Below are 15,749 nucleotides of genomic sequence, written 5' to 3'. Positions count from 1 at the left end.
GCAAGCCCTGCCACATCAGACGAGCGTCAGAGCCGGTGTAGTAGGATTCAATCTTAGCCCCTGTATTGACGCTTTACCTGTTTGATGGTTAGTCTGGATTAGTGTCCTGCTCCTTGAAAGTGGCAGCTCTAGCCTTTAGCTCGGTGCGGATGTTGCCTGTAATTCATGGCTTCTGGTTGGGATATGTACGTACGGTCACTGTGGGGATGATGTCATTGAATGCCATTGGATGAATCCCAGAACATATTCCAGTCTGTGCTAACAAAACAGTCCTGTAGCGTATCTGCTGACTTCTCTAGGTCTGTCTGTTTGGTCTTATTTGTGTTTGGTCTTCTGTTCATAGGCCTACCTCTTTGATTAAGGGCTGAATGATAAATGAGTTGAGTAGTTGAATCAGATGTTGTTGAGATGGACCAGGATTGAGGGTTCATGTTATAAAACTACTGATGCAGAGGAAATTATACAGGGTTGCACTGCCCCCGTGTGGCTCAACATAAACAAGACAACCATTTCACTTCCCAAACAGTAGGTGGCGATAAAACAACATACACACTTCCTATTAACCCAACTACCAACAAACGAAGAGTAAAATCACAACATCAGCTGAGAGAGACTAGACATTATCCTGCAGTATTTTATGACTTTAAAATGACCAAACTGCAGCTGTTGAATGCTTACCTGACAGAACGTTTAACGGTAGTGGTGCGGGAGATTCTGGACGTAGTCGGGGACACAGTGGCCGAGTACCGAGAAGAGACGGCTAGGACGAAGAGAGAGAATGAAAGCGCGAAGAGAGAAAATGAAAGCCTTCGGCGACAGCTCCGGGACATCTTACTCTTGGCGGAGACAGACTGGCGTAAGAACATTTTGTCGGATTTGTTGGATTATGCTAACTTAATGATCATGCAGAAATGAGTTGGCAAACTGTCAACGAGCTAACTACATTGGGTGACGTCTGTCTGTTGACGATTGACAGCGACGTTACGTTGGCTTGTGAGAAGTGCCCGAATTCCGAATATCCCTCGCAGCAAACATTAACAACTAATAGTAGTACATGATTAATTACAATGTCATACATATTTACTCAATTTCTTACTTATTTAGTGACAGCACTTTGTCTTTGCGCCCTCTTTCTAAGCAGGTTCCACCAGCCTTTCTCTCTCTGGGCAGCAGCAGCTTTGTGAGCAAGAGTGGAGCTCCAGGCAGGAACAGGACCCAGAGCCCCAGCAGCAGAGCCAGGTCAACAGACGAGGGCTACAGACACAGAGCCAGGTAGCGTTGGGTAAGGATGGGGGTCTCACAGGACCAAACCAGGGACACACTGAAACAGTCCGAGCAGAAGAGAAGTCCAGTCCAGGACAGGCAATCCCAAAGACGGAGCACAACTCAGACCCAGAAGCCAAGGGTTTTGGAAACACCTCGTCCTTGGCACCATCTCCGTTCTCCTCCAATGCCCACTGTGCCACAACAACTGGAGCAGCCAACGCTGAAGTGCCAGTCCTTAGGACAGAGAGAAAGAGGTCCTCTCCCATCGACCCAATCCAGGGACGGATCAAAATGGAACCCAAGGAATGCGACGTCACATTGAACCTCACCAACCATGAACCTCAATCCAGTTCAGGCTACACAGGTCTTCCTATAACACTACTACCCCACAACCATGAACTCTCAGGCGACGCTGGCTTCAAAGACCTTCCAGATATGGACATCTCAGAGCTCCATAACACACCCGTACATGACCAGCAAACATATGAAACAGAGCCTGGGTCCAAGGACCAGGTGTTGCCATACAACGAGAGTAACAACTTCACCCCCACCGACCACCAGGAGGGGCGCCCACACCGCTGCACCCGATGTGGGGAGAGTTTCAGCCAGGCGGCCAGCCTCCACCTCCACCTTCAGTATAAGAAGCCCTACGCCTGTGACTGGTGCTGTAAGTCCTTTGCCCAGTCGGCTGACCTGCGGCGCCACCACCGTATCCACACGGGGGAGAGGCCCCACCGCTGCTCCTGGTGCTCCAAAAGCTTTACCCAGAGAGGCAACCTGAGACGGCACCTGAGGTTGGAATACATTATTATATTGTATTATTATGCAGTGAGCTCCAAAAGTATTGGGACAGTGACACATTTTATTTTTGGCTCTGTACTGCAGCACTTTGGATTTGAAGTAATACAATGACTATGACATTCAACTGCAGACTGACAGCTTCAATTTAAGTGTATTGTCATTCATATTGGGTGAACTATTTAGAAATTACAGCACTTTTTGTACATAGTCCCCATTTTAAGGGACCAAAAGTATTGGGACAAATTCACTTATGTGTATTAAAGTAGTCAAAAGTTTAGTATTTGGTCCCATATTCCTTGCACGCAATGATTACATCAAGCTTGTTGGATGCATTTGCCGTTTTCATTTTTGTTTCAGATTATTTTGTGCCCAATAGAATTGAATGGTAAATAATGCATTGTGTCATTTTGGAGTCAATACATTTTTTGGTCAACAAGAATAGAATATCTTTCTAAACAGCCATCTATCTTCACATAAAAGCGAAATACTGACTCTGTGGCTGGGGCCTGGGTATTGGGCAGGTATGGCAGTATGGGCTATATAGGTTGTTGGCCTATGACAACTTGTCCTCCATTTTTTTATTTTATTTTACCTTTATTTAACTAGGCAAGTCAGTTAAGAACAAATTCTTATTTTCAATGATGGCCTAGGAACAGTGGGTTAACTGCCTTGTTCAGGGGCAGAAGGACAGATATGTACCTTGTCAGCTCGGGGATTCGATCCAACGCTCTAACCACTAGGCTACGCTACCTGGTTTACCCCTATCAGCAGGGCCGGCTCCAGGCATAAGCATCGCAGTTGTGGTCTCAACTTACTAATTAAGAGTTAGAATAGTAGAATACACAAGGTGCAAGTTCAAAATTTGGTTATGCATCAGCAATTTTTCTCTTGTTTTGTCATCACTGACAGTCACTCAATTAGCCATGTCAGATAACTATTTTTAGAATGGTATGTTAGTCTGGCAAGCTATCTAAACTTGTAGTAATCATGGCCAACTACCGACCGTGCACGCAGGGCACATGCCCAGGGGCCCTGAACTCCAGGTGGCCCCCATTGATTTTGTTAGTCACTCTCACTCAGATATCATTAACATTGCATAAGTCATGGGAAATTGTGTAGAATTGCAGGAAATGTACTTTAAAACTGAAAACGATTATGTCCATCACATGGCAAAAGGGGTAGAATTTAAGAAAATTTGCTGTAAAACTGGAAACATTTTTGTCTTTGTCCCATGGCAAAAGGAGTATAATTAATGTGGATGCTACCATGATTACGAATAGTCCTGAATGAATTGTGAATGATGATGAGTGAGAAAGTTGTTGTTGGATGCATTTGCTGTTTGTTTTGGTTGTGTTTCAGATTATTTTGTGCCGAATAGAAATGAATGGTAATGTATTGTCGTTTTGGAGTCACTTTTAATATAAATAAGAATATAATGTTTCTAAACACTTCTACATTAATGTGGATGCTACCATGATTACAGATAGTCCTGAATGAATCGTGAATAATGAGTGAGAAAGTTATACACACAAATATCATACCCCCCCCCAAAATGCTAACCTCCCCTGTTATTGTGATGGTGAGAGGTTAGCATGTCTTGGGGGTATGATATTTGTGCGTCTAACTTTATTATTCACGATTAATTCAGGACTATCTGTAATCATGGTAACATCCACATCAATGTAGAAGTGTTTAGAAACATATTATATTCTTATTTACATTAAAAGTGACTCCAAAACGACAATACATTACCATTCATTTCTATTCGGCACAAAATCATCTGAAACACAACCAAAACAAACAGCAAATGCATCCAACAAGTTTGTAGAGTCACAAACTTGCTATAATCATTCCGTGCTAGGAATATTGGACCAAATACTAAACTTTTGACTACTTTAACACACATATAACTGAATTTGTCCCAATACATTTGGTCCCCTAAAATAGGGGGACTATGTACAAAAAGTGCTGTAATTTCTGAACGGTTCACCCGATATGGATTAAAAGCTGGCAGTCTACACTTTAACCTCAGTCATTGTATCATTTCAAATCCCAAGTGCTGGAGTACAGAGCCAAAACAACAAAACATGTGTCACTGTCCTAATAGTTTTGTAGCTCACTGTATATTGTAGTGAATTTAGGTGGTAGTCCTGACCAGTGACTGTCAATCCAACACCTTCGCGGTTACGCCCAAAGATCCAAACCTCTTGACAAGGTTGCTAGGTGTTGGGTTAAAGTCTCTCCACTCCATTTATATATTATTATTATTATTATTATTATTATTATTATATACACACTACCATTGAAAAGTTTGGGGTCACTTGAAAATATACATGAAATGAGTTGCAAAATGAATAGGAAATATAGTCAAGATGTTGACAAGGTTATAAATAATGATTTTTCATTTAAATAAAAATGGTGTCCTTCAAACTTCGCTTTCGTCAAAGAATCCTCCATTTGCAGCAATTACAGCCTTGCAGACCTTTGGCATTCTAAACTCAACAAAAAAAGAAACGTCCCTTTTTCAGGACCCTGTCTTTTCAAAGATAATTCATAAAAATCCAAATAACTTCACAGATCTTCATTGTAAAGGGTTTAAACACTGTTTCCCATGCTTGTTCAATGAACCATAACATTTTTTATGAACATGCACCTGTGGAAAGGTCGTTAAGATACTAACAGCTTACAGACGGTAGGCAATTAGGGTCACAGTTATGAAAACTTAGGACACTAAGAGGCCTTTCTACTGACTTTAAAAAACACCAAAAGAAAGATGCCCAGGGTCCCTGCTCATCTGTGTGAACGTGCCTTAGGCATGCTGCAAGGAGGCATGAGGACTGCAGATGTGGCCAGGGCAATAAATTGCAATGTCCATACTGTGAGACTCCTAAGACAGCACTACAGGGAGACAGGACGGACAGCTGATCGTCCTCGCAGTGGCAGTGTAACAACACCTGCACAGGATCGGTACATCCGAACATCACACCTGCGGGACAGGTACAGGATGGCAACAACAACTGCCCGAGTTACACCACGAACGAACAATCCCTTCATCAGTGCTCAGAATGTCCGCAACAGGCTGAGAGAGGCTGGACTGAGGGCTTGTAAGCCTGTTGTAAGGCAGGTCCTCACCAGACATCACCGGCAACAACGTCACCAATGGGCACAAACCCACCGTCGCTGGACCAGACAGGACTGGCATAAAGTGCTCTTCACTGACGAGTCGCGGTTTTGTCTCAGCAGGGGTGATGGTCGGATTTGCATTTATCGTTGAAGGAATGAGCGTTACACCGAGGCCTGTTCTCTGGAGAGGGATAGATTTGGAGGTGGAGGGTCCGTCGTGGTCTGGGGCGGTGTGTCACAGCATCATCGGACTGAGCTTGTTGTCATTGCAGGCAATCTCAACGCTGTGCGTTACAGGGAAGACATCCTCCTCCCTCGTGGTACCCTTCCTGCAGGCTCATCCTGACATGACCCTCCAGCATGACAATGCCACCAGCCATACTGCTCATTCTGTGAGTGATTTCCTGCAAGACAGGAATGTCAGTGTTCTGCCATGGCCAGCGAAGAGCCTGGATCTCAATCCCATTGAGCACGTCTGGGACCTGTTGGATCGGAGGGTGAGGGCTAGGGCCATTTCCCCCCAGAAATGTCCAGGAACTTGGTGGAAGAGTGAAGTAACCAGTCTGGTGCAGTCCATGAGGAGGAGATCCACTGCAGTACTTAATGCAGCTGGTGGCCACACCAGATACTGACTGTTACTTTTGATTTTGACCCCTCCTTTGTTTAGGGACACATTATTCAATTTCTGTTAGTCACATGTCTGTGGAACTTGTTCAGTTTGTCTGTTGTTCAATCTTATGTTCATACAAATGTTTACACATGTTAAGTTTGGTGAAAATAAACACAGTTGTCAGTGAGAGGACGTTTCTTTTTTTTTTGCTGAGTTTAGTTGTCAATTTTGAGGTAATCTGAAGAGATTTCACCCCATGCTTCCTGAAGCACCTCCCACAAGTTGGATTGGCTTGATGGGCACTTCTCAGCTCAATACGGTTGAGATCTGGTGACTGTGCTGGCCACTCCATTATAGACAGAATACCAGCTGACTGCTTCTTCCCTAAATAGTTCTTTCATAGCTTGGAGGGGTGCTCTGGATCATTGTCCTGTTGTAGGAGGAACATGTCTCCAATCAAGCGCCGTCCATAGGGTTTTTATTTATTGTAATTGTATTTAACCTTTGTTTAACTAGGCAAGTCAGTTATGAACAAATTCTTATTTACAATGACGGTCTACCAAAAGCCCTCCTGTGGGGACGGGGGCCTGGGATACATTTAAAAAATATATAGATATACTGCTCAAAAAAATAAAGGGAACACTTAAACAACACATCCTAGATCTGAATGAAAGAAATAATCTTATTAAATACTTTTTTCTTTACATAGTTGAATGTGCTGACAACAAAATCACACAAAAATAATCAATGGAAATCCAATTTATCAACCCATGGAGGTCTGGATTTGGAGTCACACTCAAAATTAAAGTGGAAAACCACACTACAGGCTGATCCAACTTTGATGTAATGTCCTTAAAACAAGTCAAAATGAGGCTCAGTAGTGTGTGTGGCCTCCACGTGCCTGTATGACCTCCCTACAACGCCTGGGCATGCTCCTGATGAGGTAGCGGATGGTCTCCTGAGGGATCTCCTCCCAGACCTGGACTAAAGCATCCGCCAACTCCTGGTGCAATGTGGCGTTGGTGGATGGAGCGAGACATGATGTCCCAGATGTGCTCAATTGGATTCAGGTCTGGGGAACGGGCGGGCCAGTCCATAGCATCAATGCCTTCCTCTTGCAGGAACTGCTGACACACTCCAGCCACATGAGGTCTAGCATTGTCTTGCATTAGGAGGAACCCAGGGCCAACCGCACCAGCAAATGGTCGGAGGATCTCATCTCGGTACCTAATGGCAGTCAGGCTACCTCTGGCGAGCACATTGAGGGCTGTGCGGCCCCCCAAAGAAATGCCACCCCACACCATGACTGACCCACCGCCAAACCGGTTATGCTGGAGGATGTTGCAGGCAGCAGAACGTTCTCCACGGCGTCTCCAGACTCTGTCACGTCTGTCACATGTGCTCAGTGTGAACCTGCTTTCATCTGTGAAGAACACAGGGCGCCAGTGGCGAATTTGCCAATCTTGGTGTTCTCTGGCAAATGCCAAACGTCCTGCACGGTGTTGGGCTGTAAGCACAACCCCCACCTGTGGACGTCGGGCCCTCATACCACCCTCATGGAGTCTGTTTCTGACCATTTGAGCAGACACATGCACATTTGTGGCCTGCTGGAGGTCATTTTGCAGGGCTCTGGCAGTGCTTCTCCTGCTCCTCCTTGCACAAAGGCGGTGGTAGCGGTCCTGCTGCTGGGTTGTTGCCCTCCTACGGCCTCCTCCACGTCTCCTGATGTACTGGCCTGTCTCCTGGTAGCGCCTCCATGCTCTGGACACTACGCTGACAGACACAGCAAACCTTCTTGCCACAGCTCGCATTGATGTGCCATCCTGGATGAGCTGCACTACCTGAGCCACTTGTGTGGGTTGTAGACTCCGTCTCATGCTACCACTAGAGTGAAAGCACCGCCAACATTCAAAAGTGACCAAAACATCGGCCAGGAAGCATAGGAACTGAGAAGTGGTCTGTGGTCACCACCTGCAGAACCACTCCTTTATTGGGGGTGTCTTGCTAATTGCCTATAATTTCCACCTGTTGTCTATTCCATTTGCACAACAGCATGTGACATTTATTGTCATTCAGTGTTGCTTCCTAAGTGGACAGTTTGATTTCACAGAAGTGTGATTGACTTGGAGTTACATTGTGTTGTTTAAGTGTTCCCTTTATTTTTTTGAGCAGTGTGTATATATATATATATATATACACAATAATTATAGGACAAAACACACATCACAACAAGAGAGACAACACTACATAAAGAGAGACCTAAGACAACAACATAGCAAGGCAGCAACACATGACAACACAGGGTGGTAGCAACATAACAACAACATGGAAGCAGCACAAAACACGGTACAAACATTATTGGGCACAGACAACAGCACAAAGGGCAAGAGGAGAGAGACAACAATACATCACACAAAGCAGCCACAACTGTGTCCATGATTGAGTCTTTGACTTAAGAGATTGAGATAACTGTCCAGTTTGAGTGTTTGTTGCAGCTCGTTCCAGTCGCTAGCTGCAGCGAACTGAAAAGAGGAGCGACCCAGGGATGTGTGTGCTTTGGGGACCTTTAACAGAATGTGACTGGCAGAACAGGTGTTGTATGTGGAGGATGAGGGCTGCAGTAGATATCTCAGATAGGGGCAAGTGAGGCCTAAGCGGGTTTTATAAATAAGCATCAACCAGTGGCTCTTGCGACAGGTATACAGAGATGACCAGTTTACAGGAGTATAGAGTGCAGTGATGTGTCCTATAAGGAGCATTGGTGGCAAATCTGATGGCCGAATGGTAAAGAACATCTAGCTACTCGAGAGCACCCTTACCTGCCAATCTATAAATTATGTCTCCGTAATCTAGCATGGGTAGGATGGTCATCCGAATCAGGGTTAGTTTGGCAGCTGGGGTGAAAGAGGATTGATTACGATAGAGGAAACCAAGTCTAGATTTAACTTTAGCCTGCAGCTTTGATATGTGCTGAGAGAAGGACAGTGCACCATCTAGCCATACTCCCGAGTACTTGTATGAGGTGACTACCTCAAGCTCTAAACCGTTAGAGGTAGTAATAACACTTGTGGGACGAGGGACATTCTTCTTACCAAACCACATGACCTTTGTTTTGGAGGTGTTCAGAACAAGGTTAAGGGTAGAGAAAGCTTGTTGGACACTAAGAATGCTTTGTAAAGCATTTAACATAAAATCCGGGGAGGGGCGAGCTGTATATAAGACTATCATCTGCATATAAATGGATGTGAGCGCTTTCTACTGCCTGAGCTATGTTCTTGATGTAAATTTGAGAAGAGCGTGGGGCCTAGGATCGAGCCTTGCGGTACTCCCTTGGTGACAGGCAGTGGGTGAGACAGGTTTTCTGACTTCATACACTGCACTCTCTGAGAGTGGTAGTTAGCAAACCAACCCAAAGACCCCTCAGAGACACCAATACTACTTAGTCGGTATTTGATTGCATACCTGAGAGAATACTATAGACATCAAGAAAGCCAGTCAGTTGATTATTGACAAGTTTTTCCAACACTTTTGATGAACAGGGCAAATAGAAATAGGCCTATAACAGTTAGGATCAGCTTGATCTCCCCCTTTAAATAAAGGATGAACCGTGGCTGCCTTCCAAACAATGGGAACCTCTTCAGAAATGAGAGACAGGCTTGGCGATGATAGGGGCAGCAACCTTAAAGAAGAAATGGTCTTAACCATCTGACCCAAATGTTTTTTTGGGGTCAAGTTTAAGGAGCTCCTTTAGCACCTCAGACTCAGTGACTGCCTGCAGGAAGAAACTTTGTAACAGGACGGGAAAAAGAGGCAGAAGCATCGGGGATAATCGCGTTAGAAGGGGTGGGAGTTGAGGAAATGTTGGACGGGCATGGAGGCATGGCTGAGTCAAATAGGAATCCTGACTTAATGAAGTGGTGATTAAAGAGCTCATCCATATGCTTCTTGTCAGTAACAACCACATCATCAACATTAAGGGACATGGGCAGCTGTGAGGAGGAGCTTTTATTCTCCAGGTCTTTAACTGTTTTCCAGAACTTCTTGGGGTTAGACCCAAAGAGCGAGAACTGCTCCTTAAAGTATCTAATTTTGGCCTTCCGGATAGCCTGAGTGCACTTATTTCTCATTTGCCTGAACGATAGCCAGTCAGCCTGAGTATGCATGTGCTGAGCCTGTCGCCGAATGCAATTCTTGAGGTGGAGTAACTCTGCAAGATCACTGTCGAACCAGGGGCTGAACCTTTTTTTAATTCTCATTTTCTTTATGGGGGCGTGTTAACAATATCACTGAAAATAGCAAAAAAGAATGTCCAAGTGTCTTCGACAGAGGGGATCAAGCTGATTCTATACCATTTTACAGAGGCCAGTTCATGAAGGAAGGCTTGCTCATTAAAGTTTCTTAGCAAGGGTCTATGACAAATCAGGACAGGTCGTTTCACTGAGCAGCCATTACAAACACAGGCTGTAAAACAGCGATCACTAAGGTCATTACAGAAAACACCAGACTGATACCTATCAAGATTCTTTGTGAGGATAACATTGAGGAGAGTTTCTGGCCATGTTGAGCCTGTAATCGAACCCACAAATGCTGATGCTCCAGATACTCAACTAGTCTAAAGGCCAGTTTTATTGCTTCTTTAATCAGAACAACAGTTTTCAGCTGTGCTAACATAATTGCAAAAGGGTTTTCTAATGATCAATTAGCCTTTTAAAATGATGAACTTGGATTAGCTAACACAACGTGCCATTGGAACACAGGAGTGATGGTTGCTGATAATGGGCCTCTACGCCTATGTAAATAAGCTGCTGTTTCCAGCTACAATAGTCATTTGCAACATTAACAATGTCTACACTGTATTTCTGACCAATTTGACGTTATTTTAATTTACAAAAAATGTGTTTTTCTTTCAAAAACAAGGACATTTCTAAGTGATCCCAAACTTTTGAGCGGTAGTGTAGATATATTTATTTTATTTATTCTTATTATATATTATAGGATCCACACCGGTGAGAGACCCTATAGCTGCCCCTACTGCCACAGGACTTTCAGCGACGGAGACACCATGAAAAAGCACAAACGGACTCACTCTGGGGAGAAACCCTATCGCTGTGTCCAGTGTCCCAAGAGCTTCACTGTGGCCAGCGGCCTGCGGGTACACCTGAACACACACCTGACAGATGCAGGGCAGCTCATCACATGAGGTTAATGCGCTAGCTAATCAGCTACTGCTGAATTAGCTACACCTTTTCAAACACCGGAGGACATGAAGGGATTGTGAAATGTTGAAGTGTTTTAGCCGTAGGAATATTTCCTAAATATATTTATTGGGATTAATAAAAACAGTGCAGTAGAAAATGAATTGATAATGTAATTTTAGCTGATGTTTCCAGCTTGATTGAAGAGTGTGTGTTTGTGGAAATGAATTAAATCAGTACATCATTTAAATATTAAAATCACGTCTGATTCTGTATTTATTTTGTATTGACGTTGAACCATCTTTCAGGTTGTTTATTTCCAAAAGGAAGATGCCAGATGCTTGACTCACATCACCTTCACTCAAGATATGTATTAATATACTCGGTAATAAGCGTGCAAATCTAACAGTAGATTTTAAGTACGCAATCCATTTAAAAAGCTTGCCTCCCCTTTTTCATGAATTACGGTAGCGTTTTTATCACATGACCATGGAGAGTTAAAGAACCAGGAAGTGAATGCTTTCCCCGAGGTGTTTACAAAACAGTCTAGCTTGGGTCTTTACTAGGAGGCTTTCTTTGGATTTTAACAAATATTTGGGGAGGCTAATTTTAAAAAAATGGCAAAACTGCAGCTTTTGAATGCTTACCTCACCGAGCGGTTAATGGTGGCTGTAGATGAGATACTGGAGGTTGTTGGGGGGACAGTGTCAGAATTCGAGGAGGAGACTGCCCGGACGAAGAGAGAGAATGAACTCCTAAAACGAAGGCTACGAGAAGTTGGACTCGGCACGGGAACGGAGTGTTCAGCAGGTGATGATGCAAATGGCTCTTTGTCTATTGTCTGAAAAATCGGACCTCTCCTCATCTCCGTTATTTGCACTCATCTGAGAAAAAAAAGACCTCTGCTGCCCATACGGTTTTCACCTGTCAATTCTTTCACTGGGTGTATATAAAGGGGAGGCGATGCAGGTTTTTCTAGAAGATTATGATATGGGGCATTTGGACAGTCTCAAGCCTTGTAGATAACCACATTACACAAACAAGCTCATCCTACAGAATGCTTGAGATCTCGTGTCTGGGTCGTTGCTTCTGTATTTGTTTAAACTTAATCAATCTGATTTGTTTCTCTTTTCTGTCTATTTGTCGGTATGTCCGTCAGTCCATCCAGTCTCGACCAGGCCTGTTTCTCTCTCTGTGTCTGGGCAGCACCAGTGGAACGCCGACCAGGGTCCAGACCCTGAGTCTACACACACCCAGAACCACATGGTAATGAGCCAGGATGAGATGCCTGCCGCACATAGCCAGCTACCCACAGACTGCACCGAGTGGAAGAGTCTGTCTAACTCTCCATGTACCCTGTCCTCACAACAGACCGATACATCGGCTACCACCCCAGTAGTAGCTCCATTGACTTCAGCGTCCGTGAAAAGGGACTTGGACGAAGAAGACAACCAGCATCTCCTTCCCTCTGCAAATCCCTTCAGCAGCACATCATGCCCCGTGGACAGAGTGGTTTTACACTATAACTCTGAGGGCATCAAAACAGAGCCTAGTGATACCAGCCCTACTGACTTGGGGTCAGTATCTGCTCAGATGGGGTATGGTGAACTAAACCCCAGTTCGGACCCTGGACCAGCCACTGTTGAAACCAATTACACTGTCTCAGACCTGAGCGCTGACCTGGAGTCAGTGGTTGCAGAGAGCAGCCGGTATGGTGCCTCCACTGCCTCGGGCGTCCCCACTGACCTGGTATCAGCTAGTGCTGCCATGATCCCAGACGGCTTTTTCCGTCAGATTGGCAGCGATGGTTGTGTAACAACAGGGCCAGAACAAGACTTTGGGGACGCCACTACCACCAGTACCGTAGGTCCCTTGACCTCCCAGTTCTACCCGGGTCAAACCAGACGTCAACAACAAACAAATAGATCAACAAATAGGTGTCATCAACAAATAAACAGGTCCACAAACAACAGGGATCAACAACAAACAAACAACAGGGGGGATCAGAGGTCCCACCCGTGCCCTCAGTGTGGTAAGATATTCAGTCACGTGTCACGCCTCAAGATCCACCTCCGCATTCACACAGGGGAGAAGCCGTACGTTTGCGCACTGTGTGGCAAGCGATTCAACAACGATGGCACACTGAGGAACCACCGGCGTGTTCACACGGAGCTGCGTCTGTACGGCTGCCCTGTCTGCGGCATGAGCTTCAAGGACGCCTACACGTGTAGGAAGCACCAGCGTGTTCATAATGGAATGCGGCCTGCCGGAGGCTGGGCCCACACCTGCAGCTTGTGTGGCAAGGCTTTCAGTGAGGCGGCTAAGCTGACCAAACACATCAGGACTCATGTGTCAGTCATTGGATGAGGGCAGTATGACCTATAAAGGCTTTTTATAGCATACATAAAGGATTTATAAGCACTATATAAATGCTTCACATATAATCTATAAGCGTATGTTATACACTATAAAGGGTGACATAACAATTCCCACTGTTGGGTTTATTAAGTTATTAAGTTAATAGACCATTTCTAGATTATGACTTACACTTATGATTTGTAAAGCCTTTAAGTAGTGCTATATAAAGCCTTTATTATACTTTGCAACGGAGCTCCCAAGTGGCGCGTCCTGCTCAGGCACTTCACCCGAAGTGCCGAGGGGCGTCACTACAGCCAGCCGTGACCGGGAGTTCCAAGGGCGGTGCACAATTGGCCTAGCACTGTCCGGGTTAGGGGAGGGTAGGTTTGGCAGGGAATTCCTTGTCTTAACTTGCTCCAGCGTCGTCTTATGGCGGACTGGGCACCTACACTCTGACTAGGGTCGTCAATCGAACGGTGTCCCGTCCAACACGTTGGTCCGGCTGACTTCCGGGTGTGTATAAGAAGCAGTGTGTTTGTCCAATCCTCACTTCTCCCGACCCCTTTGGGGAGTTGCCGCAATGAAACACAATTGGATACCTCAAAAATGCTTTCATTTCTAAACGGTAAACATATGTATGATAATCTCAAATCCAAAATGCTGGAGTATAGAGACAAATGTTTTTTTTTAGCTTCACTGTCCAAATACATATGGAGGGGAGTGTATGGCCATGGCTGCACCAGCTTCAACGGGACATGCCTTTGTGTGCTCTGTCTGTGGCAGATAGCTTGCATCCCTCATCTGATTATACGGTCATCAGCGAACCCACAAGCAGTAGTTGAAGTCATCATCAGATGGGATGGACTACCTTAAACAAGCAGCAACTGTGCGTGTAGACTTTTTTAAATTTGTATGTTTTATTTTACTGTATGCGCGTAGTGCATGTTTTTTTGTGCACCAGCCCATCCAAAGGACAGCGGGGCTTAGTCTGTTACAGGGAGGTTATTGACTTTTGCTGTGTTGTAGTATTGATCCACTTCCTGCTTGTGACTCTGGGGGTGGAGCCTGCTGACCGTAGAGACTGCAGAGGATGAACCATGGGTTGAAGACATTGGTGTCAAACACAATTCCTAGAGAGCCGCAGTCAGTCTGCTTGTTTTCTGTCTTAAAAAAAAAATTTGAGGGTCTGATCTAGACCTGCATGAAAAGCCGGGGTCATGTTCACTTGAAACTATTTGAACTTGTCCAATAACAGTCAATGATTCATTAAGTAAAAGGAAGGACCCAAAACCCACAGACACTGCAGTGCAGAATCTAAGGACTGGAGTTTTACTCATGTGCTTTAGGAGTCCAAAAACACATTCCTTACCCCAGGTGACTATACAGGAACAATTAAGGAAAAGGAGCACCCCGTGTCTGCACTGATCTGAGAATTTTATTTTGGAAAACACAAACCAGCTTAGGATGCCTTCATTAGAGTCTCACCATGGTCTCTGATAGCAAGTCCTCAGACTTCAAAACTTATTGTGGTGCTGATAGTTCAGAGCCTAATGTACAGTAAATTTGATTATTTTTAAATGTGTGTTGTTGTATTCATGTTTCCAGTTGCCTTTTAATTTAAAAGTTTGTCACATAGCAAACAGCAGCGTCTTATTGATTGTTGCTTGACACTTTTTTCTGGGGCAGTTGAAAATGAGTTAATGCTATCCGGAATCCTTGGGACGTCCCTAACTTTACCCTTACCTAATCGTAACCATTGTAAATTTCAACTTCAATGAGGTAACGTTAGAGTCGGGATATCTGAAGGATGCAGGATAGCAAGAACTGTTGAACATGGTCAGAGGGTTTGCTAAATGACTAAAATGTGAAATGGAACCACCAGGGGGTAGGAGTGAGATATTGAACTTTTCAGTAGCACTGAGTGAGTACTTGATTTCCCTCAGCCAATCCATTTCACAAAATAGAAACCAAGTCAGACTTATACAGTAGTGCGTTCCAAATGTATTTTCATATTGTACACAGAACACCTGATATAAATGTAAGAACAAAAATTGTTGAAAGTAGAACAAGATAATCGAATACAGCCATTGAAACGTCAGTAAAAACGGACATTCACACATTCAGTCGTGCATTAAGAGACAAATATAAGAAACATGACATAAAATAACAATACAGGGAAAACACCTCAATAATAAATAAGGTAATAATAATCATTTTTTTATCAAATACTTTTTGGGGGCAGGGGATAGTTATATAAGGGAGGGGACAACTTTTTAAAGTCAATTCTGTGTTGCATCATGCAACAACATGGAAGAATTTCTGTATTCATAATATTATCAGTGTTTGTCATGTTTGGGATGCAGTGAATGGGTTCGTCCCAAATGGCCCCCTATTCC

At 44.4% G+C, this 15,749-nt stretch overlaps 2 protein-coding genes across 2 annotated transcripts; both read left to right on the top strand.

Annotated features, from left to right (window-relative positions):
- Positions 1 to 567: 567 nt before the first annotated feature.
- On the top strand, positions 568 to 11,256 carry LOC115192152 (zinc finger protein 572-like). The gene is made up of 3 exons (XM_029750338.1): positions 568 to 856; positions 1,142 to 2,060; positions 10,796 to 11,256. Exons 1-3 carry the CDS (start codon positions 649 to 651, stop codon positions 10,998 to 11,000), a joined length of 1,332 nt encoding a protein of 443 aa, XP_029606198.1. The 5' UTR covers positions 568 to 648; the 3' UTR covers positions 11,001 to 11,256.
- Positions 11,257 to 11,456: 200 nt separating this feature from the next.
- On the top strand, positions 11,457 to 14,995 carry LOC115192151 (zinc finger and SCAN domain-containing protein 2-like). The gene is made up of 2 exons (XM_029750337.1): positions 11,457 to 11,805; positions 12,155 to 14,995. Exons 1-2 carry the CDS (start codon positions 11,613 to 11,615, stop codon positions 13,360 to 13,362), a joined length of 1,401 nt encoding a protein of 466 aa, XP_029606197.1. The 5' UTR covers positions 11,457 to 11,612; the 3' UTR covers positions 13,363 to 14,995.
- Positions 14,996 to 15,749: the final 754 nt, after the last annotated feature.

The sequence above is a fragment of the Salmo trutta genome, chromosome 4 (genome assembly GCF_901001165.1).
Source record: "Salmo trutta chromosome 4, fSalTru1.1, whole genome shotgun sequence".
In the NCBI taxonomy this organism is placed as follows: domain Eukaryota; kingdom Metazoa; phylum Chordata; class Actinopteri; order Salmoniformes; family Salmonidae; genus Salmo; species Salmo trutta.
Note: the sequence above shows the minus strand (reverse complement) of the source record. Positions and strands in the feature narration are given on the sequence as shown.

What these genes read in the sequence shown, in the direction of transcription:
- LOC115192152 (XM_029750338.1), top strand. Translation starts at nt 649, where the DNA reads ATGACCAAACTGCAGCTGTTGAATGCTTACCTGACAGAACGTTTAACG. An exon ending in CTTGGCGGAGACAGACTGGC is followed by an intron (nt 857 to 1,141) that starts GTAAGAACATTT and finishes CTTTCTAAGCAG; the next exon opens with GTTCCACCAGCCTTTCTCTC. An exon ending in AACCTGAGACGGCACCTGAG is followed by an intron (nt 2,061 to 10,795) that starts GTTGGAATACAT and finishes TATATATTATAG; the next exon opens with GATCCACACCGGTGAGAGAC.
- LOC115192151 (XM_029750337.1), top strand. Translation starts at nt 11,613, where the DNA reads ATGGCAAAACTGCAGCTTTTGAATGCTTACCTCACCGAGCGGTTAATG. An exon ending in GGGAACGGAGTGTTCAGCAG is followed by an intron (nt 11,806 to 12,154) that starts GTGATGATGCAA and finishes TATGTCCGTCAG; the next exon opens with TCCATCCAGTCTCGACCAGG.